This window comes from Sus scrofa, chromosome 1, assembly GCF_000003025.6.
Source record: "Sus scrofa isolate TJ Tabasco breed Duroc chromosome 1, Sscrofa11.1, whole genome shotgun sequence".
In the NCBI taxonomy this organism is placed as follows: domain Eukaryota; kingdom Metazoa; phylum Chordata; class Mammalia; order Artiodactyla; family Suidae; genus Sus; species Sus scrofa.
In genome coordinates, this window is record NC_010443.5 from 111,414,876 (window position 1) to 111,442,829 (window position 27,954).

Below are 27,954 nucleotides of genomic sequence, written 5' to 3' on the forward strand. Positions count from 1 at the left end.
TGCTCAGTGGGTTAAGGATCCGGCATTGCTGTGAGTTGTGGTGTAGGTCACAGATTCGGCTTGGATCCTGAGTTGATGTGGCTGTGGCATAGGCCAGAGCTATAGCTCGGATTAGACCGCTAGCCTGGGAACCTCCATATCCCGAGGGTAAGGCTCTAAAATAAAAGGACAAAAGACAAAGAAAATAAAAGATGTGGGTGGGAATTTCTCCTGGGTCTCCCCTCCTCCCCCATCTTGATGACCTCAGAACAGTCATTTTACCACTCCGAGCCTCCACTGTCTCGGCTGAAAAGTCGGGGTGTGATTGGGTGATCTCAGAGACCTGGAATCCTGTGATCTGAAAGGTTCATTTTAAGAACAAAATAATGCCATTTGCAGCAACATGGAGGGAACTAGAGACTCTCATACTGAGTGAAGTAAGTCAGAAAGAGAAAGACAAATACCATATGATATTACTTATGTCTGAAATCTAATATAGCCCACAGATGAAACTTTCCACAGAAAAGAAAATCATGGACTTGGAGAATAGACTTGTGGTTGCCAAGGGGGAGGGAGTGGGATGGATTAGGAGCTTGGGGTTAATAGATGCAGACTATTGCCTTTGGGATGGATTAGCAATGAGATCCTGCTGTGTGGCACTGGGAACTATGTCTGGTCACTTATCATGGAGCATGATAGTATGAGAAAAAAGAATGTACACATGTATGTGTAACTGGGTCACCATGCTGTACATTAGAAAATTGACAGAACACTGTAAACCAGCTATAATGGAAAAAAATAAAAATCATTATATTTTGAAAAAGGTTCATTTTAGCTCTTTAAAGCACTCTAAGCAAAACAAAAACTATGATTCACAAGAGCTGAATCATACTTTTGTGGTCCTACCCAGAGAAGGAGTTGCAGACAAGGAATGGGGCCCAGCAGGATATCCTTGCAAAGGCAGTAGGAGAAATAATTCGTGGTTTTCTAACTTTTCCTTCCTGAGGACAGCAAGTATGAATGGAGTCTTATTGAGATTGGTGATTAAATGAGGACAGAGATGACTTGGCATATGCCAAAACTATGTCTAATATCTTCAGTCTTAGAAATCTCAGGTTTTAATGAAGTCAGCCACATCTGCTGACCAAGATGTAGAAACTGCACAGAGACCAGAATGAGCCAGAGCATCAAAATCATTTGTGGAAGTGACCGGCTTCTATTTCCTTAGTAGCTATCATTTTAGTCCACATTGAGGTCAGAGTGGTAAAGCTCTTATTCAGTAGAGTTTCCTTTTGCTTAAAAGATAGATTATCAAAATAACAGGCAAGGGCCCTGAATCACTCTTAACAGTAATTTCCAAATGCTGAAAATAAATGTGTGTGGACCTCAGGTATATGAATGTGTTGCATTTTCCTTGTCTAGCTCTAGTTATTGCTCAGTTGATATCACTTAGGGCATCCTGAGGCTTCTCCTGGCAGAAATCCGAAAGATGAAAAGATGCAACTTCATCCGTAGCTGTCTTATCTTCTTCTAAAGGTGTCGGTTTAGTGTGATAAAGAGCAAAGTGGTTCCACAGATCGAATCTTCTACACAAACTAAATTAGCAGAAAGAGCATCAGAACCAGCGTGGTTCTGCAGAGGGCTCCTCTTGATCTCTAAGTATGGTGATGATTTCATGCAACTGAAAACTTATTTTTGCAAACCTGTATTTGGTGTGATTTTGAGGTGTGAATTCAGCCACCCATAGCTTCAACTGTCATTATTTCAGAATTAAAGTGACATTATTTAGCTGCCTTCCTCATCTCTTTTGAGAGCCACCGTTTACATGATAATATGCCTCCATTTACGTCTTTTTCAGACTGTCCTAAGAACATTTAAAAAGACTGTTTTTTTTCCCAAAGAAAGCTTATTATACACTAGCAATAACCTTAATCTCTTAATGTCCAAATGAGGAGGATTGATAACTGATGACATTTCTATTGATATTTTCCAGATATGAGTCTATAACAAGAAATATTTTTAATGTCTTTTTGGTGAGCACTAAAGGAGGAAGCCATTGATACATAGAAAATTCTTGGGCTTTAAATATCATTTTTTGAAATGAATGTGTTGTGAGTTTTCAAACATTAAAATGCTCGTCCAGGAGTTCCCTTGTGGCCCAGTGAGTTAAGGATCTGGTGTTGTCACTACTGTGGTTCTGGTTACAGCTATGACTCAGGTTCGATCCCTGGCTTGGGGAGTTCTGCATGCCACAGGAGTGGCCAAAAAATAAATAGAAAAAATAAAATGCTCATCCAGATTTCAAGCCTTAGATATTCCTCTCCTATACATTTTACTAGGTCAAAAGCAGCTCAGATATAACCTATTCTGTCCTTTGGCCATTTCATTTTCAAATATCACTTATATTTTGTTTTATTATCCTTCTGATTTCTTCGTTGGCTGGAAGAAAAGCAGACACCTTGTATAAAGCAAAATTTACAAAACCCTGGAGGCCTATTTGTGGCTATTTCACAGTACAAATAATAAGATATAAATTTTTGTTTTGTAGATTATAAAAGAAGATGGGAGAGAATGGACAGAGATGTTGTAATATGAATTTATAATTTGAAAGCATCAAAAATGAGTGAAATAAAAAAATTACCATAAAAGTATCACCTTATGTTCCACCCACTCCACCCCCAACATCCAGTCTGTCTCTTTGTGAGAATTCACCTTGGCTGTTTAAAACCCATTCCAATGAAAAAATGTGAACTTAAAAAAGTATACTACCGTTTTAGCAAGTACAACACGTATGATATCCTGGGAAACTGTGAAATATTTTCTTACCCAAAGTTTGTGCCTTTACCTCGCTCTTAGAATTTTGAAACCAAGGAATATAGCAAATACTGTTTTATATTTAACATATTCCCTGATGCCTTGCTTGTTTCTTAAATTAATTCATGGGCAATGCATGAGGGAAAGAAAATAACAAAAGCAAAATACACTGATGATATGATAGAGAATACCACTTTCTAACACTCCCACCTTATTTTCTTCTCGCTTGTGCCCAACTTGATTGCATAGAGCAAAAAAAAAAATATATGGCAGCTGTTTCTTAGTGTGGTGTTAATTCCACCCAACACAACGTGCTTAATTCCTCATTCCTCATAACCTTGGGATGAAGTGTTATGTTGCTTGTTTACAGTATAGTCAGGCAACAAGCATGGTACATAAAAGGTGCTACATCCATGTCAAGAATTCCAGAGAGTTTTCTGCGCTCATTAATAAGACTGTTCCAACTGTACATATCAAGAAGTTCATGGGGAGCAATGTCAAGCTACTCTGGTATAATATTTTTATGCACTACATTATTTTGAACCAACCCTGTGTACCTTTAAATGTAGTGTTTATACTTCCTGCCTTCCAAAGTTTGAGGATTTCATCATGCACTTGCAGTATTTCTCAGAAAAGAACACGTTCCCTTGTGGAAATTATTGGTTAACTTTCGCAAATTCAGGCCGCCTGTTCATTGAAAGAGTGTTGTATCTGAGTACCTAGAATGGATTGCTCAAAGATTCTCTTTTAGAGAAGTACCAGCCCAGTGCCCAAAATACCAGAGAGTGGAAAGTCATGGTCTGGACGGGGGAGGGACTGTAGCATTCGTGGAGACAGTGTTTTCGCATGGCTGACATTAATGACAACCCAATGCTATGCACTCACTGAATGTTTTCATTTCAGAAGAGCATCAAAACCACTGCCTCCTTTCAAGTCGTCTTCTTTTACTGCAAAACCAGAAACCATGCCGACAGCGACTTTCAGTAATAACCTGTGTCCCAGCTTCAGGCTGTGTTGAACTCCTTGTCATATAATTTTCTCATTTGTGTGTAGGTAGTTGCAGCAAACAACTTAGTTTATTTCAGAGCATGACATCAGAAGGCATATTTTAACACGGCAGTGATGGGTCATGAAATCAGAATTTCCACAGAGTCCACTTGAATTGAACGGTCGTGTAAGGAGAATGAAACGGGAGACTCAGAGGTTCCTCCCAAAGTCATTTACATTATTAGGTAATGAGGCTGATTTTATTTTAACAAATGTCCTAGAAAGGATGCTCCCACATGAACATTGTCCCTTCAAAGTGGTCAACTGGGGAGGCCAAATGTATGTCAAAAACACTGCCGTGGCCAAAAACGAATCTGATTCCTTTTTCAGAACTGCTTTCAACTTCTTTAGCAAAGTTTTTATATTCGCCATAGTGGCCCTTGTTTCCCTGGAAAGGTAAATGTAATTTTTACTTTTTTTTTTTCTAATTAGAGTTGATTTACAATGTTGTATAAATGTGATTTTTTTTTTTCTTTTTTTCTTTTTAGGGTCGCACCCACCGCATATGGAAGTGCCCAGGCTAGGGGTCGGACCAGAGATGTAGCCACCGGCCTACACCACAGCCACAGCAACGCCCGATCCAAGCTGCGTCTGCAACCTACACCGCAGCTCACGGTAACACCAGATCCTTAACCCACTGAGGGAGGCCAGGGATCAAATCCATACTGGTGGGGTTTGTTATTGCTGAACCATGAGGGGAACTCCTAAATGTGATTTTTAAAAGCAACCAATAGTTCATGTGATGGGTCAAGAGAAGAAACCAAGCTAGACTGTTTTCCTTTTAAAAAAAAAAAAAGTGACTACAAAATGAAGAGTTGTCTTTCTCATCTCATCAGCACTGAGAGCAGTAGCAAAAGGAGTTCCAAGTAGTTTGTGGCAGTGACAACATGACTCCTTTGAAGAGCACTCCTCACTTGGGGTGGGGGCTGGTGCCAGTGATCTTGCTGGAAGAACATATTGGCCACTGATTTTCTTCTTCCAGAAAATTAATACCGGTAGATAATGGCCACAACAGAAACAAAGGCCGGTCCAGGTCACCCTCTGCCACCGCACAGGAGCACCTTCATGCGTACAGTGTGCGTCCAGGATCCAGATGACCTCACCCTGATCATACATGTTTTTGGTCGTGTCAGTGTTGCTCTTCCCCTGACCCACAAAACTGTACAGCTAGCCTTGAGTGTGGGAAGCCAAAGGGAGGGGAAATGAAAGGGAAACTGCTGGCCCTGAGGACCACAGGATGGTGACTTCCAATGTCATAGCTGGTGATGATGCCAGGAGCATTCTGAATGCAGCCACCAGTTCAGAAATCACTAAGAGGAAGCAGAGTTTGGTCATAGGGCAGCTCAGTGCTTTTACGGCAGCCAGCACAGGGCTGTCTGGTTCCCAGATGGGCAGACTTCACCCGCTCAGGGTTCAAGAGAAGCACACCCTGGAGAGTTCAGTGGAAACGTGAGTTGTGGCATTGGAGTTTTCTCCATGAGAAGTCCCATGTTTTACCGTTTCACAGTTTGGTGTGGGGGTGGGGGAGGTATAAAAATGGGTTTTGTTAAAGTTTCCTTTTTTAAGGTTTATAAAATGCTGCTAAAGAATATAGAGAACTGCCATCTATCTTCTCATCCCTTTGCCTTTCTCCCAGGATTGTTTTGTCTTCCTGCAGATGGAGAAAAATAGCCACACTGGAGTAAAATGAGAGGCCAGGAGAAACCACTCTTAGATCTGCACTGGTGATCTCAAACCCCCTGGCCCACTGGCCATTTATGCCCATCGCTAAAGTCTGTGACTGATTTCCCCCAGTGGAGCAATTGCTCTCTCAATAGACCTACCAAACATTAATTCAAGTAACAGTTAGTATGAATTTAAATTCCTAGAATATTGGAGTTCCTGTTGTGGCGCAGTGGAAACAAATCCAACCCATGAAGTTGTGGGTTTGATCCCTGGCCTCTCTCAGTAGGTGAACGATCTGGCGTTGCCATGAGCTGTGATGTAGGTCGAAGACATGGCTCAGATCTGGTGTTGCTGTGGCTATGGCATAGGCCAACAGCTGTAGCTCCTATTTGACCCCTAGCCTGGGAACCTGCATGTGCCATGGGTGTGGCTCTAAAAAGACAAAAGACAAAAAAAAAATTCTAGAATATTAAAGTACATTGTTAGTTTAGGAATTCCTTAGTTGATTTTCAGCTTTTTCCCATTTTATCCTTTCTTCCTCCCCATCTCTCAGTTGTGGTTGAACAGAATGTTGACCTGGTAAAATCAAGAGGGATGGAGAAGCCACACAGCTAACTGTTGGGTTAGGAGAAGAGTGATAACACGTGGTATCCAGTGGGGCTGAGGGCTCCCCAGTCCTTTGACCCCCCCATCTGATTAGTCTGATCACCTCTTTCAAAGTTTGGTGTTCTCTAATTTAATCTCTTCCTTAAGGTCCCTTTAAGAAAAACCCTTGGAATGACCAAAGTCACACAGACCTTTTTAAATCTATGTTCTCTCTGTGCCTGAGAACTCCCTGCCTTATTGGTGACATTATGTTTTTGCAAAATGCCCTGAACTTTGGTATAGGTTCTCAAAGAATATTTGTAATTTATGGGGCCAAGAATAAATGCTTTGCAATGAATTGGTAATGCCTAAAAGTCAAAAAAGAAAGGAAGGGAGGAAAGAAAGAAAAATAGTAGATTCACACTATACAAAATAAATAAATAAAATAGATTATACTGTCTAATTGGACAATGAAGTATGTCTGTTGAGCACCATTTAACTCAACAAACCAGAAGAGGGGAAAGGATTGCTCTTTCACAGATGAAGTAATTCACTCCCAAGAAACATTTTGAAACGAACTGATGTTTCCCCGGTAGAGTTACCTGCTTCACTACTGACAAAGGCGAGTTTTATGGTAAAGTAATCAGTTCATCTTGTCTAACTGACAACTCAAAAAGCTAATTCCAAGAACAGGAAATTGGCTTCAGTAGAAATACTGTTTTTTCATTTTAAAGGGTGGGTATGGTTAAGGACCCAGTCAAGCTTCTTCTCATGACATATCTTAAAGGATGTTTTAAATGAAGAATAATTTCTCATACATGCTAACCATCCTCCTGATTATTGGTGGGCGTGTTTGAAGTGTGCTTGTTGTTTTTTTTAAAACCAACAGACCAAGGTTATTCAGCTAAAAAAAAAAATTCTTTCCCATTCAGAATTCTTCTTTGAAAGTCTGCATAGTTTTTCAAATGGTTTTCTTCTAAGCCTTAATTTTTTGTTGAGCTTCATTTTTTTGGAATTGCTTTCAGTGACTGCTTTGGGTCCCTTGGAATAACAGGAAAGGCAAAATCAGGGCAGGTCACAGTGAGTAGTAAGGTTGAGTTTCCTGGAGCAGTGGACTGATTCCAGCCACCCCTCTGGGCATTGGTTCCCCAGCATCTCACAGGAAGGCTCTTGTCTGCTAAGTACACTTTGGTGTTAAGACCAGACTTTGCCTCAAAAGTGACTTCTCTGTGTCCTAATGGTCCCTGATAGGACCTTGGGCTTGGTCCTTGACACTTAATGTCTTAGACAGTTAGAGCTGGGAACCATGTAGCTTGAAGTTCTAAACTGCTTCACTGATGGAGAAAGTTTTGTTTTGAAAAACAAGTAACTATGGGAAAGAGATTTGCATTACTGATGCTACCTGCCATGGACTTTGTCTCTGTGGATTTAAGGCAAAAGCAAACCCTATTCGTGGCCTTAGAAAAGAGAGAAAAAAAAATAAAAACAGCCTAATTCTGTCCTAAAACACTCAACTGAAATTGTTTACCTTGAAAGGGAAAAAAAGTACTTTATTTCCTATCCACACCATGTTAGCTTTTTGTTGCCCTGTTTCTGCTATATGGCAGGATGTGCACTGAAAAGAATTCTCTTTGGTTAATAGTACTAAACAATTTTTTAAACAAGGCCAAAAAAAGGAAGGAACAAGTGTGTAAAAACAGTGTTCTAGCTCCAGTGGATATTCTGCCAGAACTTTCACTCTGGACCTTGACAAGACATGCCCTTTTCTAAACCAAAATGCAATGAAAAGACACACTGGTTGCCAGATGGGCTTCTCTTCCACATTCTGTGACTACTTTTCCTGCCTAAATGACACTTGCTGGGTTTTGCCATTAAAAAAAAAAAAAAAAAAAATTGCCCTAACTGTTGGAGAAAAGGCAATCATCAAATCACAGTATACTATAGCAGGACAGGATCTGGAAGATTATCTAGTGCCACACTCCAGGTAAGAACAGAAAAGAGCTACAGTATTCCCTAAGGGGGAAGCTGAGCCCCAGAGAAAGATGGTCACAAAGTGTCACAGGTGTCTGGTAAATTTCACTTGTTAGTAGATAGTGTTAGAAGCCTCTGAACCCTTTCCCTCCTTCACCACACAGCTCTTGAAGCCTCGCTCCCACTTCCTCTGCTTACCACCTCTTCAAGATGCCACCCTTGCTGTGGGTAGCTGACTTAACACCTAGTGGTTTCTTTCCCTCATCTTTGTATATGCTTAGTGTTGCTTCTATTAGTCCTCTGCATGAGAAGTGAAGCTGCTGATGCCCCAATCTTCGTCTGAAGAGAATGGAATGACCTACCCCTCTTCATTCGTTTACTTGTTCCCTCAACTCCGGTAGCAGCGCTTGCCAAATGCTACTGTCCTTGAAAGGAAGATGATGATGATGATAGCTAACATTTTCTGAGCTCTTGCTCTAGGCATGTGCTGTGTACTAGGCACTATGTGCACTTGGTTATCCTGTAATAAGGAGTTAGGAGTGATTTTAAAGGTGAGGAAAATATGGCACAGAGAGATTAAGAAAGCTGCCCAAGTTCACATAGCTAGTACGTGACAGGGCAAGGGTTCAATGCCTCTACGACTTACAAAGTGAGCCTTTCCACTTTACCTTTAAGGTTGTACTTTTTTCCTTCTCCTTTTAAAAAAGCATTCACTGTTATTGATGGGAATGTAAACGGGTACAACCACTATGCAGAATGGCGTGGAGGTTCCTTCAAAAAAACTAGAAGTAGAGCTACCAAATTATCTCTTGAGGCAACTCTTGGGCATATATCTGGAGAAAACTATAATGCCGAAAGATATAGGAGTTCCCACCATGGCACAGTGGGAAGAGAATCCAACTGCAGAAGTTCCCATTGTGGCTCAGTGGTAACAAACCCGACTAGTATCCATGAGGACTCGGGTTTGATCCCTGGCCCCTCTCAGTGGGTTAAGGATCCAGCATTGCTGTGAGCTGTGGTATAGGTCACAGACACAGCTCAGATCTAGCATTGCTGTGGCTGTGATATAGTCCAGCACCTGCAGCTTCAATTCAGTCCCCCACCCAGTGCAGTGGGTTCAGGTATCCGGCATTGCCACAGCTGCAGCTCAGATCCAGTCCCTGGCCCAGGAACTTCCATCTGCCGTGGGTGTGGCCATAAAAAGAGAAAAAAAAAAAAGATACATGCAGCCCAGTTTTCATTACACCGCTATTTACAATAGCCAAATCATGGAAGCAACCTAAATGTCCATCGACAGACGAATGGATGAAGAAGATGTATACATATATACAATGCAATAGTACTCAGCCATAAAAAATAATGAAATAATGCCATTTGCATCATCATGGATGGACCTAGAGATTATCATACAAAGTGAAGTAAGTCAGACAAAGAAAAATATCCTATAATATTGCTTATATATGGAATCTAAAAAAATGATATGAACTAATTTATAAAATATAAACAGACTCGCAGACTTCAACAACAAACTTATGATTACCAAAGGGGAAACACTGGGGGGGGGGGGCGGGATAAATCAGGAGTTTGGGATTAACATATACGCATTATTATATGTAAAGTAGATAACCAACAAGGACCTACTGTATAGCACAGGGAATGCTACTCACTGTTCTGTATTAAACTAAATGGAAAAGGAATCTGAAAAAGAATGGGTATATGTATAACTGAGTCACTTTGCTATATACCTGAAACTAGCACAATATTGTAAATCAGCTCTACTCCAATATAAATTAAAAATTAAATTAAAAAATTTTTAAAAAAACCTAAAAAGTGTTCACTGTCATCCTTTATTTGTATACAAATAAAGGGAAGCTAATGTAACAAGATGAGTTAGGCTAGTGGGTTCTGTGTACCCTCTTTGCATCCCTGGTGCCTCTTCTGCAGGTCCCAACAAATGGTGGTAGGACTTACAGTTGGAGAGACCGGTGTGTGAGCATGTGTGTGTGTGTGCATATGTTTGCCCGTGTGTCATGATTTAAGATGGTAGCAGCCACTGGCATTAAAAAGGACCTGCTATTCTGAGCTCCGGCTGTGACAGTAAGATGTGCCTGCAGCAGCTGTTAGCAATCAGAGTGTGTTTCCATCTGATGTGAAATGTGCTGCCATCACTTGGGAAGTGGATTTCAAGCCCTCGCTGTCCTGAAGTACCAAAGTGTGTGAATGGTGTGCTTTTACTGCAAATTAGAAAGATTCACTTATGCCAATGATAGTGTCACACTCACTCAAGCGCTCTTAAGTGACAAAGGCACACACTGCCAAGTGCTGGCTAGCTGATAGGAGTACGTGCACGTATATCCTGTGTGTAGAATGTCATCTGAAATGTTTGTCTGCAGGCAAAAGAAGTGCTCCTTGGATGAGAGGAGCAGAAACTAAAAATAGAATAGGAAGGACAATGTTGTGAACCTAATTTTGCTGTCTTTTCATGGCTGTGGCTTTCTTTATCTCACCCTAGTGCATGACTTACATAAAAAAAAAGATAGTTTTGGAGTTCCCATCGTGGTTCAATGGTTAACAAACCCGACTAGTATCCATGAGGATACAGGTTCAATCCCGGGCCCTGATCAGTGGGTTAAGGATCCAGCTTTGCTGTGAGCTGTGGTATAGGTTGCAGACATAGCTTGATCTGGCATTGCTGTGGTTGTGGTGTAAGCCGGCAGCGGTAGCTCCAATTAGACCCCTAGCCTGGGAACCTCCATATGCCGAGGGTGCAGCCCTAAAAAGACAAAAGACAAAAAAAATTGTTTCAAGGTAAACTCCCAAGATAGACATTGTCTTTTGTTGAGGAAAAAAAATGACATGTATCAGGTATTAAGGTCTGTGAACTGATGCTTAGATGTCAGACCTTCTTAAAATAAAGCTGACAATCTCCAAGCTTGGTACAGAGCATTCCTTCTCCTCCCATCTCACAACTACTTAATATCCCCAAGGCACTGCTGCCTTTTTCTGTATTTCCCTTTCCAATGAAGAAATAGCTACAAGCTCCGGCTTCCCATCCTCCCACCCTTGGGACTAGACATAGAAAACAACTTTGCTTCAGCTACCAGCCGTTATTGTTATCCATTCTCTAGTTGATGTTATATATTATAAATAAGAATGGAAACATTTCTTTCATAAGCCTTTAGATAGGGAGTCAGGAAAAACTCCTCCGGTTATTTGGTCATTCTTATGTCTGGCTAAATGGTTGCCTTAGAAAAGCATTATAAAAGAGATTAAAAAAAAACAAAAACAAAAAACAGAAGTTCCCATCATGGCTCAGCAGAAACAAATCTCACTAGCATCCATGAGGATGCAGGTTCAATCCCTGGCCTTGCTCAGTGGGTTACGGATCCAGCATTGCCATGAGCTAGGGTGTAGGTTGCAGACGCAGCTCGGATCCTGAGTTGCTCCGGCTGGGGTGTAGGCCAACAGCTGTAGTTCTCATTCACCCCCTGGCCTGGGAACTTCCATATGCCATAGGTGCATCCCTAAAAAGAAAAAAAAAAATTATAATTGACCTGCAGTCCAGAAATACGTCTGTGATATATGTGAAGACTCAGAACTTGCCATATCTGTTATTTAGACATCATTGGCTAAGTCCTGAAAATTGGAGGTGGGGAACTTAGTAGAATTTTTTTTCTAGGAGTTGGTCTCTAATCCTTCAAAATCTTAGAGTCTTAAAATGATTAATATGACAACATCTATACTTCTGCTTCTGGCAAGCCTGAATAATTTGCTTTTGATTTTTAACAAAAACTAGACGCTTCCTTGGTCTCTTGCCTCTCCATTCTCCCTGCTCATTCTAGGGAGACTTCATGGAGTGAGAAACAGCATTAAGGTGGAGTGGGAATCTGGGCAGTGGGATAATCCATTTAATCATCCTTACGCACTAAAATGATCTAGGAACCAAGACATTTTTGATGTCACCAGTCTGTGGTTTTGTTTGTGTTGTCATTTTCGTCCTCAATGGCTTAATATAGATGAAAGCAAATGTATTTTCAAGGTTTACAATTATGAATTATTTCCAGTTTTTTACCGTGAATCCAAACAATTTGGTTATGCGGTATTTCTTAAACAACATGGTCTAACAGTCAATGAACAGTAACTGATCTTCAAAAAAAAAAACTAAAACAAAACTGCCTAAGCTAATGGCAAGAAACTATAGGTTCCTTTGCCTGGATTCTTGTTATTTTGACCCACTTCTCTACATCTTCAGCAGGTGATGGCACCATTAAGAAGTCATAGAAATTGTGCAATTGGAATTAGCAATCAATAGCTAACATTTTAGGCAGGAGACTTTGGCCCTTTAAAGAGAATTCTAAGGCAAATAGAATGTTTTGATTGATTTATTCAGTGAACTATGACGTTGTGTGCTAAGCATTGGGCCAGACTCAGAGGAAGCCATAGAACAAATAGATTTAAACAAATATCCTACTTGTTATAAGACCCATTTCTGTGTCAATGGATTTTTCTGTCTTTGGACCTGCAATTGAATCACCAGGTTTGTTTATTTTTGTGACATTATATGTGTATGTAAAATGAACTCTTGTAAATTAAAATACCTAGATCTTACAAGGGCTGTGACTGGAGGTATGCATAGGCAGATGTGAAGTTAAGAGGGCTGTAAAATGGAGTGCTTATCTCTCGGGCTTAGGTGTGAGAATTTTGGGGTAATGGTGTAAAGTAAGGTTATTTCATCAAACAGCAGTCAGAGTAATTGTGATGTTTTTGGTAAAGCAGAAACTAGATAAGATCTCCAGATTTGGTTTGGTTTTAAAGATGTTCTTTTCTGTTGTTGTGAAAAACAGACTTTGAATGATGAAAGCAAAGAGCTGACCCCATTGCTCTCAACTGTGAGCAAAGGAAGACGTAACCTAAATGTGGCACCATTGCTCCTGTTAAGGGGAAAAAAGGAATTGATATCTAGAGTGAGGTTGATCGCTAGAAAAGATTAGCTGCAGTTCTGTGAGTCAGATGACATTTTTTTTTTTTAGTCCAATATTATCCAGAATTATATAAGGGACACATACCTATTGTTGGAAAAGAAGTTTTGAAGAAATTCCCTTGATTATAGTCTAACCACTTAGTAAGATAAAATGGGTTCTTTTTACCTGCTGGTATGAAAGGACCTCACCCACACTGAGAAACTCAAGAGAAGGATTTTGATTAGACATTTCTGACCTCAAGGGCCTAGAAAATCTTCAAGAACTACCTATTGAAAAAAATGTAGTTAATGCTAGAATCTCAGAAGGACCTTATTCCAACAGAGAATGATTGGCTAGATGGCCAGCTATCTTTGTCTTAGTCCTTGATTTCACAGAACCCCATGAATCCTCAACATCACGTAGGTTCCATTGTTCACAAAAGTGATGAAGAGATTAGACTTGGGGGTGGGGGGAGGTGGTGAAAAGTGTTTGTATTGCTGATCTGAATGTCATCATCTTTTGGGGGTGAGAATTCATTCAGTATTTGACCTACTGAATAAGTAAAGTGGAGTGTTAGGAAACAGCTTCTCTTGCTGTTCAGTTATTTAATTCAAGGTTTAATTGGTCACCAGGTAGTTGCCAAAAGAGGTAAGAGTCCATTGCCTTAAGTGGAGTTATTCTGTGCATTACTGTGTAGTAGGATTCTAGAGAGAACTGGATCTAAAACTCAAAGCCATCCACTGTTCCTCTGTATGAAAAATCTGTTTTCTTTCTGATTTGACAGAATTTCCCCCTTCCGGGGGAAAAGTATTCGTTTAGATTTCGCTTTAGCAAAGATACATATGCATCACGGAACAGGAGTCCGTTTCTCTGGAAAGCTTAATCTAGTAGGGATAGAAACACATTACAAAGGATTAATATTCAGTTCCCATTGTCAGAACTACCTTCATGTTCACAGAAAGTCATGTGAGACTCATTCTTCAGAGATGTCCTGCACACACAGCCCAGCTTTCTCTGTATTCCTGGGGGGGCGTTCTAGCCCAGTGTTTTAACTCTTCTGCACCTGAGTATTACATGTATAAGGACTGAAGGAAATAGCCGAGTTTCAAAACTTCAGTTCTGTCAAATTTTAGATTTAGTTTCCACATGCTGATCTCTTGACAGCTTGAGGTGTGTTTTTGTGTATGTATTCGGCAAGTATGTACAACTCTTTTTATTTTAAAAAGTGATTTTTGAAAAGCTGTTATGTTTTCAGCAGAAACCACCATCAAGTTAAAGATTTTAAGAAGTAGCTTTAAGTAGTATGTAAGGTCCAAGACTTTTTTTTTTTTTTTTTTGGATGGCTGTAATTTGATGGGGTCCTTTGAGTCAGACGTGAGCTTCATACCGAGGGTTAAGATGTCGGAGGGCAACATGTATATCTATTGTGTATAAAAAGTGGAACTCGTGCCATTTGCATTACAAGCCCTGGTGAAGGTTTAGTGCAGGGACTTTGCTTGTGACAGATGTTACCGAGAAGTGACTTCTCCATCTCTGCCATCTTTGTGCATTTTTTCTCTCAAGCTGAGACTGAGGTAGTAACATCTGAACCCATTAGTCCCCCAGAAAGGCATGTGGGAAACCAACAATTAAAAAAAAAAAAACAAAAAAAAAAAACTTTGAGTCTAGTTAGCAGATGAAAATTACAGTTCTATGGATTTTTCTTTATACTCTTTGTGGCAGAGTCTGTTGTGGGGAATGAGGGCACAGCGTTGTGGTCCTTGCCAAGAATGATATGCCAAGCTTCCTAAAGCTTTCCATTTACATAGGTCTTTTCATCTTCAAAGAGCTTTGTGAGCATTCATTTACTACCACCTGCCAGGGAGGTAGGAGTTATTCCCATTTTATAGATGGAGGAAGTGGAGGTGTAAGTGGCTTGCTTGAGGCCACCCAGGGAGTTGAGGGTCAGAGGGAAACATGGAAGGATTGCCAACTCCACTTCTTAACTGGGTCTGCCTCCAGCTCTTTCTCTCTCTTGTCATTTCCCCCTTGAAAACCCCAGATGGATGATAACATAAATCTCAAGGCATCCAGTAGCCCTCAGCAGGAAAGAGACACCAAGTCTGTCTTTTTTTTTTCTTTTTTTTTTTTTTACCCTTTGGTGGCTGCCTCTGCAATTAAATCCTGAGAAATCTAGACATAAGGAAGAAGCCATTCATCCCGCCTGAGGTCCATTTTCAACATCTGTAGAATGGGACTAATGAGACCCATCTGCCTGCTTCAGAGTTGTTGTGAACACCAACATCCAAACAAGCTAATGAAGACAAAAACTTTAAAAACTGTTACAGAGCTCTGCAAGTATGAAGCATTAGTATTCTTGCCAGGAAGGACCACAGGACTGCTCTACCCAAAGGGTAGTGTTTTTCTAATTAGGGGGATAATTGCTTTGGTGATGTTCAACTCAGATCAAGTACTGGTATGAAAGAATCCAATGTCAGTAGAAGAAAAGACTATGCAAGGGAAACATGCCAGTGTTACACTTAGTATATATTTAGTAGGCAAAATGGCAGAACAAGTTGATTATTAGACTGCGGAGTATGCAGCCGGAACTCGGCCCTCGCCATCCAGGACAACTATTAAACATGCATGGGCTATGAAACAAATCCATGCTCTACCCCAAGCCTCAGGACCAGGATGACGGAATGTGCCAAACTGTTTGAAAGACAACAGTCTGCCTTCCTCCCACCATGAAGATGCATGGAGAGCTCTCTGAAAACCCTGATGGTGGCCTGGCATCCCAGCTGCAGCCATGAATGGTCAGAGAGACAGAAAGGCTTCGTTACTCCAGGCTGTTACAGCCACTCACAGGCAGGTGAATTACAGCCCCTACTTTTGCCCCTTCATCTAAGCTCCATGGGGCAGGGGCCTTGGAGACCCTGGATCTAGAAGTGGCCAGGCCCAGAGGGGCCACCAAACTTGAGAAGCCAGGAGTTGCCCAAAGTCACTCCAGGGAAGCTTTCCCCCAGCCGGCTGTGACATGCAAGCCAGACTGCCATCCCGCAGCTGCAGAAGCCTTTAATACCCCAGCAGTTTTAAACAGGGGATAAAATAAAGTGACTAATCCATAAAGAACTCAAGCCATTTTGCTGAAAATAAAATCAAATGCCTTAGGGTTTTTCTTTTTAATCTTTATTGGTTTTTCTGCGTACAAAAGTAATGCATGCTGGCTGTAAAAAATTCAAACATTAGAGAAATATGTAACATAGTGGGCGAAAAGTCCTCCGTATTCTCAGCCCTTTGCTGACAGATTGGTATAAAGATAGTTTTTTGTTTGTTTGTTTGTTTGCTTTTAGCAGCAGTTCTTAACAGTTTTTGCAAGACACACATAATCGCTAGGCATTCATATGTGTGACATACTGTCATGGGTGTACCCAAGGTCTGGCCATTTCCTCACAAACCAGTAGTAACCCCGCCTTGTTCAGTCCAATTCAAGAAAGTATATGGTTGTGCAAGCAAACTAAAATGAAAGATATTACTGGAGTAAGCTTAGATCCATATTAGTTTATTTTTTATATGAACCAATAAGAAACTTTAATTTTTTTTTTACTATTATTAATAGCAAATGCTTTGTGACACATCCCACACTGATTGCAACACACTGCTGTGTTGTAGCAAACAGTTAAGTGCCAGCCTTGTAAAGGATTGCTGTGGTAGCTGGTATGAACTGCCTGTCATATTATTTGGAGGATAAGCCGCTTTTCTCTATCCCCACTTTGGAAAGAGCTTAAAGTCTGGAGAAAAGAATTTCATTTCGCTATAAGGCAGGACTTCTTATCAACAATAACAATAATAATAACTATGTTTTGAGTGCCAGCTGTTTCTAAGAATTGTGTGCTGTGCACATATATAGAAGACATATATAAAATGATCATATGTGCTGTGTCATTTATGCATTGTATCATTGAATCTTCAAATATGAAACTGAGACTCAGAGAGGTAGGTTAAGGAATTTTCCCAGCCTTAAGAACTGTTAAACATTGGTGTTGGTCACCCTAAGGTCAAAAATTCTACTTGGAATTTTATAAAATTGAGAAGAATGGTCTGAGAAGGTTGGTGATTATTTCCAGTTATAAACTAGTCAGTTAACTCCCAGAAAGACATCTTGACATCAGTTCTGAGTGGTATTAAGTTTAACCAAATTACTTGTGAAATGTCCTTTGATCCTCAGCTAATGGTTTCCTACCAAGAGCAGTATGTTCCTGACACTTGTTATTGGAGCGATTGAACTCGGCTATGCGATATGATGAGAAAGGGTGGGAAAAATAAGCTTTTTAAGAAAAGGACAAAATATGTCCAGAATCCAGCCTTACCTCTTCTTATCCCTCTGACTTTGGGCAAGTTATTTAACCTTTCTGAGCCTCAGTTTTCTCATTTAAAAAAAAAAATGTAGATAATTGGAGTTTCCTGGTAGCTCAGCAGGTTAAGGACCTAGCGTTGTCATTGCTGTGGCTTGGATCACTGCTGTGGAGGGATTTCTATCCCTAGCCCAGGAATTTTTCCATCTCCTGGGTGTTGCCCCCCAAAAATGTAGGCAATGATGATGATGATGCCATGTACCTCCTAGGGTTGTTCAAGCAGCAAATTAGATAATGCCTGACATATTATAAGTCCAAATGTTAGATATTATTATTATTAATTATTCTGCATTTAAATTATCATCAAGAGGTTGCTATTCAGAATGAACTGATGGGCACAACTTTTGTACAATTATATTTTTTAATTCTTTGGAAGAATGGGCATTTTTCTCTGGACCAAGATATCGCCAGAAATAGGTTGTGAGGGATAAGTGAGGGGGTAAGAACGCCAGTGTCTTGTTACCTTTTATAATTAAAAGTAGACAGCAAACTTTTTTACAGAGGTGCAGCACTAAATGACAGCCCAGCCTAAGGACCGCTTGGCTAATTAGCACACCTGCATTCCAGGATTTCCTGCCGCCCTGCCGCCACTTGTCAGCTCCTTGAAACTGCAGAGATTTGCCTTTGCAGGTGTGGAGAGCCTGCTTGAGTTATTTAGGGTGCATGAGAGAGCAAATTATTTAGGCAATAGAGCTGAGAATGTGGGGAAATTAGAATTTTTCATAGCAAGATTGTTCATTGTTAAGCGAATTCATGATTGTGTGTGTGCATCTTGCTTCAGATATTCTGCTACACAATAAACCTCTTTGCTGCAATGAATGTGGATATGAACTAATTTAATCAATATACTTGTGACGGTAGTGGTGTCTGACAGATTTCATCCCTTGAAATACTAGCTGAGTTAATGTCTGCAGTATATATATGGGCCAAGACTCATGATTTGTGTTGCAAGATAGTTTTGAAAAGACAACACTGCCTGTTAGAAAATGGAAAAGCCTGAGGGATGAAAAGCAAAGGGCAAGGGGATTCTTGTCCTTTTTCCTCTTATTGGTCTGCAAACTCAGATTTATGGAACTAAACTGCTTTCCTTTTGAAAAATTTGTAAGACATTGTGTTTTTTTTCTCCTTGGTACATTTGAATTCCACAAATTGACTAAAAGGCAGAGGGAGGTGGCTTTTGTGCATTGTTAGATTAAATGGAAGATTGAGTAAGTGCCCTACTCTGATCTGCAAATGTTTACTTTCTGGAAAGATCAACACATGTGATCAGATCACTTTCAGAGAATTTGCTTTTTGGAGCAGGTGGATTTTAGCCATTTTCTAAAGAGCGCTTGCAACTGAAATTGTCTTCCGAGATTAGAGAGCCACCCAGGAGGGTAGCCTGGTAGAATAGTTAAATCCAATGAATCAGAGTATCTGAACCTGACTTTGGAGAATCCTCCCATCACTTCACCATGTGAGTCCTAGGGAAGCTTGTTTTAACTAATTCAGAATCTTTGGCCAACATTGCCCATGGGAGCCAAGCACATACACACTGGGAAGGCAGAGGTCTAGGCAGATGGTCCCTTGCTTGGAAATACAGGTCAGGGAGTTCCCATTGTGGCCCAGCAGGTTAAGAACCTGACGTAGTGTCCGTGAGGGATGCAGGTTCAATCCCTGGCCTCACTCAATGGGTTAAGGATCCTGCGTCGCTGCAAGCTCGGTGTGCTGTGGCTGTGGCATAGCAACCCCTAGCCCAGGAACTTCCATATGCTGCAGGGGCAGCTGTAAAAGAGAAGGAGGAGAGAAAGAAAAGAAAAAATACAGGCCAGTCTACATTGAGTCCACTCCTGCTAAGCATCTTGTCCTCCATATGTCTTGTAAAATATGTCTCAGCTTAAGTGCCCTCCAGATCAGAGACCCTGGGAGCAGAAACAAGGTGAAGAGCAGGAATTTGGGAGCCTGACACAGGCCAGTAGTTGTATGCAACAGTGGCACCAAACTCTGGATTTATGGTGCAGTGATTTTCCCACCAGCGAGCCTCACCCTCGCCCCAGCCAGGCTAAGAGCTATTCCAGGGGTGGAAGTGCTGGGCCAGGATGGCAATCCCAGGCTCACCCCATCTTGAGCAGATCCCTCCATGCCAGACCTCCAATCACTTGCAAGATTACAGGAGCCATTCATGGGCATTTACATCACTGCCTTAAACATCATCATGTCACTTCTCATGGGTCATCTATTAAGAGTCCACGCAGAGTGAAGGACAACACACCATCATCCATTTGAGTTGCATACATACAGTTTTACTTGCTTTTCCCTGTCCGGCCTGCCCAGGGCTTTCCTATCTCATCAAGGATAAATAGATAGGCTTTATCCCCCCATTTTTAAGATGGAATGAAGATACCTCTTGAAAGGCCTGAGTTTAGTGCTAGCCTTGCTTTTAGTTTTGATGCTGACTGAAACTATAGAGCCTAACTCGTTTGTCTAAGTCTGATTTCTGTAATTGCAGCTTGAGGTGAGGCACAAACAGAAGTGGCTCAGTGTCTGTCTTCTTTATTTCTTATATTTTAATAGATTTCTTATATTTTAATATATTTTAATAGTTGTCTAATAGAATAATTAGACAACTTCGTGTTGTCTAATTATTCTATTCCTTAGGGGTTGGAATAGGGAAGGATCATTCTCCTTACAGACTAGTTAATTCCTACGGGGAAATCTAGGCAATAACTTTCAGCTGATATCACCTTTCAGAATTTTTCTACTACCCCTTTGGCTTTTGTGAGTCTCTGAAAGTGTTGGATACAACTACCTCTCTCTCAAGTCACAGGCACTCTGTGGCACAGAACTTAGCCTTGACCATGTATTTAAAATAATGGAGGAGCCCTAAGTGTGAAACACTGTTAGAGTTGAGATTTCGTCAAGAATTTTCCTTGAAGAAATCAAGCCAGGCTCTTAAGACATGGTAGGCTTGGAGATAACCATTCTTGGTAAGCGTGATCTTACAATGTATTAAGTTGCATAACTCAGAATAGAGCTATTAGGCAGTATGCAAAGACACCATTATTAGGGTGTTAGAAGGCTTCAGGATTATGGCACATTTATTGGATGTGAGATCTTGCGCATCCTCTAACTCTGGACCATCAAACTTAGACTGTCACACTAAAAGGGACTGATAGGAAAAGGACTCCCCCTCTAGAACTTTCTGTACTCCCTGAAAGTCACTGTAGTACCTGTGGTAGTCTCCTTGAAAGGAAATGAGCAGATACACATGGTTTATGATGAGATTAAATCCAGTAATTTAATGTGTGCAACATTGCATCAAATCCAGAGTAAGTGGTTGTGGAAATTTTCCCAGGGGATGAGATTACACTGGAAGAAAGAGTGGGCTCTGTGTATACGTTCGTTACATAGTACAGCACATTCCTGGGACAAGTTGTTGCTTTGTGTAAGGAATGGCGCTAGGTAGGGACTCTCTGAAAATGAAATACACTTAGGCACTTGCAACTGTGTTGTGTGTGTGACTTAGCAGATAATCCGACATGATATCCAGTAGTGAAAACTATGGAAAATAAATGTAGCGTAAAGGAGCATTCCAGGTAAACTGGTGAGCATTGCCATCCTGTATATATAGCTCAGTGTTGGTTCTTTATTTCACACATAAATTATTTTTAATAGGTGGTCCAAATACTTTGCTTTGCCTAATTATTTTATTCCTTAGGTTATTTTTTAATCCTTAATCATGCTCTTTCCAACTCTGCTCAAGATGTAATGTGTTTGCTTAGAAATGTGCTTTGTCATATTTGAGAACTTGGGTGTAATATATATTAATTATTTGGTTATTCTTCCAGCGTGAGACATCTTTAAGTAACCAGCTAGATAGCAACATACATACCGGAAAATCAATTTCTCATGTAAAGAATTCAGAAGCTACATAGTCTATTTGTCCTGATTCATCATTATTAAATTCAGAGAGGATATTAACTTTATGGTTGAAAGGTTTTTCCTGTACACAAATGGACGAATTTTTAAAACATGGCAACTCCATTAATTAAAACAAGATGAGTAAGGAATTCTTACCATCATATATAACTTATTAATATTTTGAGTTGAATCATTTCCTAAGAAGTCTTGACTTTTTGGAGTCGATTTCTCTCTGCCATCCGAGCTACAATGCTCAGCCAAGACAGATTTGTGACCTTTTAAAAATAATGATGGAAAATGAGATCGGAGGAATGGTTTCAGTATCTGCTTTGCTCTGAGGCCTAAACTGCGAACTCTCCAGTTCTTGAAGGCTTTGAAATGCTGATTCCAGTCTTCTTGTGGGTTCTTAAACACCTTCTCAAATGACCCATTTTAATAACCCGAAAGCTATTATATAACGAGCAGCCATAATTTAGTCCAGGGCTCTCGGGGCACCCTCACAGTTCAGCAATGAATAGTTAATGCAGTATAATGTTTAGCAGGTTATTAGTTTTCACTATACAAATGCTGATCAGGGAACGCTTTTATAAGGTGTTTAAAAGAAAATGTAATTAACTGGTTGCGTGCTTCTGTTGCAGCTCAAATTGAAATTATTCCATGCAAGATCTGTGGAGACAAATCATCAGGAATCCATTATGGTGTCATTACATGTGAAGGCTGCAAGGTAAGCCTTTTTAATTGTTGTTGTTGCTTCTATTAATGTTAGGCGGTATCCTTGTGATTTTTACTTTTTTACCTCTACCATGCCTGAAAATGCACCTCCTTGACATTTCGAGTGATGAGAAAAGACAGGACAGAGTAACTATTTGGGCATTTGTTACAATTAAGGAAATTATATATATATATATATTTGTATGCCTCCCATCAAAATAACAGGAGGCTGGAGAAAATATTTGAGCATGGCTTGCCTGTCACTTTCAATCCCAGAATTGATTGAATGGACGAAAAATCTCTTATCTTTTTTCAAAAAAAGGGATGACTCTGGACTTCTGTAATGTCCCTGTTATAAGCTTGATAAGAAGGCATTTCCAATGAGTTGAATGGGAATGCGATTGAAAGCCTTACTGTTGGCCCACAGATGTTGACACATCTGGCCAAATGATGGCAAGGGTTTTAGAAAGAACTGAGTCCTGGTCCCATGGCCACCACTTGTCTTTATTGTTTTGGGCATGCCTTAATTTTTTAGTGACTCTGTTTCTTCATCTGTAAAGTGCTCTTCTTCCTACCTTTGAGAGCTGTTCTAAGCATAGAAATAAAAACTGTAAATAGAAGTCCTTATAAATGGAAAAGTGCTATTTAAATCTAATAGTCTTATTGCCATTGTCACTATTTTAATTATTACTGACGCAGATCTCAGGACAACATACAGCACATATATCATGTGGAATGGGAACTAGAGATGTTTATCCTTATCATTCAAGACCCCCAGACCTAGATTGCCTGTTATTCACATTTCAATTTATTAAGATTTAAATCCTCCTGCTTATATTGAAAGGGCCTTGAGAGGGCTCACAGGATAAAACAGTGCAAAATAAACAGGAGAGACGCTCTTTAGACATACCGGAGACCTCTGAGGCAGTTGATCGTCACTGAACCAGGCCTGAACTGGCCCTAAAGCATTTTGAGGGCAAAGCAAAAAATAAAATCCACAAATTTGGTTATCTTTCCTTTAGTGAAATGAGAAGATGCAATGTCATAAAATACAAAACCACCTTCAGACACTAATAACTACTGGGGACTTCAGGGAAAAGTGCCTCCTAATTTCCTTAAGTTTTTGTTTTACCGTTAATCATCGTAACATTTGTCACTTTGTATGTCTACAGATGCTTCATTTCGATCCCATCTTAGGGAGGCTTAAGATTTCTGCACATCGCCCACCATACTTAATAATTTTTTTAAAAATCCACCTGCCTTTATGAGTTCCCACTGTGGTACAGTAGTTTAAGAATCCAACTGCAGCAGCTCAGGTTGCTTCAGAGCCACAGGTTCGGTCCCTGGCCAGGTGCAGTGAGTCAAAGGGTCTGGAGTTGCTACAGCTGTGGCTCTGAATCAGTCCCTGGCCCAGGAACTTCCATATGGATTAGGCCATTAAAAACAAACAAACAAACAAAAAACCACCTGTCTTTAGGAATAGGGAGCTTGCTACTCAGAGGTGTTTTTTGAATTATTCTTCTCTATGGTAACTCTCAAGACCTCAAGGCTCTGGATTAGCAAGGGAAAAAAATTATTACCTCAAATTTTCCTCCCTTCTAATTAATTAAAACTGAATAAAATAAGATCAACCATCTGGCTTATGTGACCCCAAGACATAAGGAAGAGAGGTATCTACCTGGGACGACTGTCACTCCATTGATTTTCAGAGTTAATTCGACTCATGTGGCTGGAAAGCTATCAGGCTTTACTCTCACCCACCCTGTGTTTGCACCGTCTTGTCCCTGGTAGAGGGTGGCCTGGCCTTTGTTGATGAAAGATATGTTGACAGCAGTGCTCCTCTACCAGGATTTCCAGGCAGACTTGACTTTTTTGCATTGCCTATCATCTAGGTGTTTTCTTAAATGGACAGGGTCCTAGGTATTAGCCACCAGGGTCCTGGGTGTAACTCCATGCTGCCCAGGAAACCAGTCCATCACTCTCTTGGCATCTCTCAGTAATAACACACGTAGTTTTTCAGGTTTTTTTTTTTTTTTTTTTTTTTTTTTTAGGGCCTCACCTGTGGCATATGGCGGTTCCCAGCCTAGGGGTCGAATCAGAGCCAAAGCTGCCAGCCGCAGCCACAGCAATGCGGGATCCAAGCTGCATCCACAACCTGTGATGCAGTTTGCAACAATGCCAGATCCTTTAACCCACTAACAGAGGCTAGAAATCGAACCCGCATCCTCATAGATACTAGTCAGGTTCTTAACCTGCTGAGCCACAATGGGAACTCCCCATGTGTAGTTTTCCATGGCAAATTGAAGTGAGTATCTAGGAAGGGTGTCCCGGGCAGAGACTGGAAGAGGATTGGCGCTACTTTAGGTAAAACCCCCCAACAATTCAGAAGATTAATTAACAACATGCTGTTCAGTAAAATTTGAATTGATTCTCTGAGTACACCTGTGTTTACAGAGGCAGAACAATGTGTTTTCTTTTTACACCAACATTTATTTATGACAAAATTAAAAGCCATAAGGAAACAGAGGGCAGCTATTATTTCACTGTTGTCCTTTTCCTAGTTTCTCTTCCAGATCTTTTTTTTTTATTTTTTTATTAAAATAGAGTTGATTTACAATGTTTCTTCAATTTCTGCTGTACAGCAAAGTGACCCAGTCATACATATATATACATTTTTTTTCATACTATCTTCTGTTATGTTCTATCCCAAGAGATTGGACATAGTTGTCTGTGCTGTACAGTAGGACCCAGTGCTCATCCATCTTAAATGCAATAGTTTGCATCTACCAACTTCACCCTCCCAGTCCATCCCACTCCCCCCACCTCACCCCCCGGCAGCAAACACAAGCCTGCTCTCCAAGTCTGTGATCTGTTTTTGTTTTGTGTTGTCTCAGTACCAAAGTGTTTTTCTGTTGTCTTGGGGTTCTGTTCCTGTTCTATTGACATTACATAATGGAAATCACAAAAACAAACAATTAAAACTTAATTTTACTAGCAGGTTAGGCCTATGCCCAGCCTGAGACTATACAGTGCTTTGTGTTTGTATTGGATGACTATAATTTTTTCTCTTCCTCATAGTTTCTGCTACAACTTACATTTTTTTTTTTTTATCTCTAGTTGTGGGGAAGTCAAGAGACTGCTTTTTCCACTGATGTTAATGATTTATCATGTTCTAACCAGGTGAAGGTGGTTATAGCATGACAAATTGTAAATAATTTATCTCTGTGATAGTATCATTAGACTTAAGGAAATTTTCTAATTAGACATATGAATAGATATCTAATGAGAGGAGGAAAAAAAGGTGACTTAGTCATTTTCTGAGCTAATCCCTTCGTGTGTTTTAAGTTGTATTTTAATATCAACAACCTGAAACCACAGGAAACCAGAGAACCTGTTTCATTGCTGCAATGATTCTCTTTTACCACGTACTGGTCCAGGTCAGCAATGCATGTGAACAGTAAAAATAGTAGAGGTTTTGGTAGTTTTTTTTCCGGTTCCTAGGTATTTCCAGCTCACCCTCTCCAAGTCCCTTTGTCCATGAGTAGAGAGACAGCAGAGCATCATGCTATTTTCTGACTCTGGATCCAGACTTTCTGCATTTGAACCCCAGTTCTCCTGTTTACCAGCTTGAGCAACTACCCACCCTCTCAGGATAAAGTGAGGACAGTAATTGTAGTTACTTCATAGGGTTGTCACATTCATTTAGGTAAAGCACTTATGAGAGTGCCAGGCGCATAACAAGCACTCATTGAGTATTGGCTCTTGTTAATATCATTCCCAGGCGAACGCCTCAAGCCTGAGTTATGTGCTCTGTTTAGTTAGACATTAATTATGTCCAGGACATTTGTGAGTCCAGTCTTGATTATGTGACCATGTGTGATTTGTTATGTAGACTCTGCCAGTAAAAACAACAAAGATATCACACACACACCCAGCCCCCACCCCCACCCCCCGTGCACTGGAAACACTAGAAGGAATCCAAAGACATAGAAGACTCACTTCTTCCATTATGCAGCTCACAGTCTTTTTCTTTTTTCTTATTTTTTAGTTATTTTTTCAAAAAATATATTGCAAAATATTTTGTAAATAAATATGAATTTCTTATCATCTTTTCATTTTTGATATCTAATATAGGTAATACATATAACATCTCCAGTATTGTATCAGGCAATATGGATGTAGGTACTGACAAACAGATAATTCATCTTGAAAACAAAAGACAGGAGTTCCCGTTGTGGCTCAGCAGAAACAAATCTGACTAGCATCCATGAGGACGCAGGTTTGACCCCTGGCCTCACTCAGTGGGTTAAAGGATCCAGTGTTGCCATGAGCTGTGGTGTAGGTCGCAGATAAGGTTTGGATCCCACGTTGCTGTGGCTGTGGTGTAGACCGGCAGCTATAGCTCCAATTCAGCCCCTAGCCTGGGAACCTCCATATGCCAAGGGTGCAGCCCTAAAAAGACAAAACAAAAAAACGTAAACTTATAGTACTGGTAAATACAGTACAGTACTCTCAATGTATTTTCTGTTCCTTATGATTGAATAATCTTTTCTCTGTCTTACTTTATTGTGAGGATACAGTATGTAACACATACAACACAAAAAACAATGTTAATTACCTGTTGATGTTGTCAGTAAGACTTCTGGGGAGTTCCCATTTGTGGCTCAGTGGTAACAAACCCAACTAGTATCTATGAGGATGCAGGTTCAATCCTAGCCTCGCTGAGTGGGTTAAAGATATGGTATTGCCATGAGCTGTAGATCGAAAATACTACTTGGATCCCTTGTTGCTGTGGCTGTGGTGTAGGCTGGCAGCTACAGCTCCGTGTGCCGCTGGTGCAGGCCCAAAAAACAGAAAAAAAAACAAAAAACAAAAAACAAACTTCTGGTCAGTAGTAGACTAAATAGTACTTAAACTTGGGGGAAAGTCATGCAGATTATTGGCTGCAAGGAAATCTGCAACTTCAAAGCCCCTCATTGTTCAAAGGTCAACTGCTGATACAATAAAAAGAAAATAAAGGAAAAAAAATTTCTCCTTGTGATAAAAACTCTTAAGATTTCCTCTCATAGTAACTTTTTTATATACCATACGACAGTGTTAGCTATAGAGATCATTCAACTATAACTTCTTAAATAGTAATGTACGATTGAGTATTGATGTTAGTCAATTGATTTCTGATTACATTTAAGACTCTTTGCCTCTTGATAAGTCTAAGAATATAGTTCATTCATCTGTCAATATTTATTCATCAATCAATACATTTAAGTTATGCAAAACCTCCTCTTCCACCCCCAAAAAAAGGGAGAACTTGGCATAGTTTCTTTTCATTAACAAATATGCTATCTGAAATTAACTATAAAAAGTTTTTTCAAAGATATCCAGAATGCATGATTAGTACCTTCTTTTTCCTAAAAGACTTAAAGCATTTTCTGCAGCTTTTTATGTATTAGGTTAAAAAGATATATCCATAAATGTTCCTTGTAGGCCCAAATTGTTTTTAAAGAATTCTCATATTTTTATTTCAGTTGTAAAATATCACTAGCCTTGGATCAATTGTGTCCACTTTTCAGCATCGATACATTCATGCTCAGTATTTTTACCTTATTTTATAACCCTTAGCTGCAGTATTAGAGCTAGCCATTTAAAAAATGAAAATGAGACTTGGCTGTTATTATATCCTCTGACATCAGAGTTTCATTTCTGTTCTGTACAAGTGATAGGAAAAAAGTTTTTATTTAGCAAAATCTTCCAGATCTGTGATCAAATGCACAAATGGTAGGATGTGTTAAACCCCAATTTGCATCAAGATGATTTGAATATTTGGGAATTTTATTTTATTTTTATTTATTGATTTATTTATTGATTTATTTATTTTTGCTTAGTCTGTATCATTCCTCAGCTCATAGAAAATGCTGGGAGTGTGTAGA

The 27,954-nt window shown here is 40.1% G+C and overlaps 1 protein-coding gene across 4 annotated transcripts in view; it reads left to right on the forward strand.

Annotated features, from left to right (window-relative positions):
* The window catches only part of RORA (RAR related orphan receptor A), a 763,804-nt gene that overhangs the window by 695,872 nt on the left and 39,978 nt on the right, over positions 1-27,954 (forward strand). For 3 of the 4 annotated variants that reach the window (XM_021073474.1, XM_021073481.1, XM_001928154.7), the window contains one exon: positions 21,955-22,040. In XM_021073474.1, the coding sequence (XP_020929133.1) occupies positions 21,955-22,040 (86 nt within the window). Of the gene's footprint in view, positions 1-11,582; positions 12,599-21,954; positions 22,041-27,954 lie in introns of those variants that run through there. The other variant, XM_005659540.3, reaches the window with a different exon arrangement.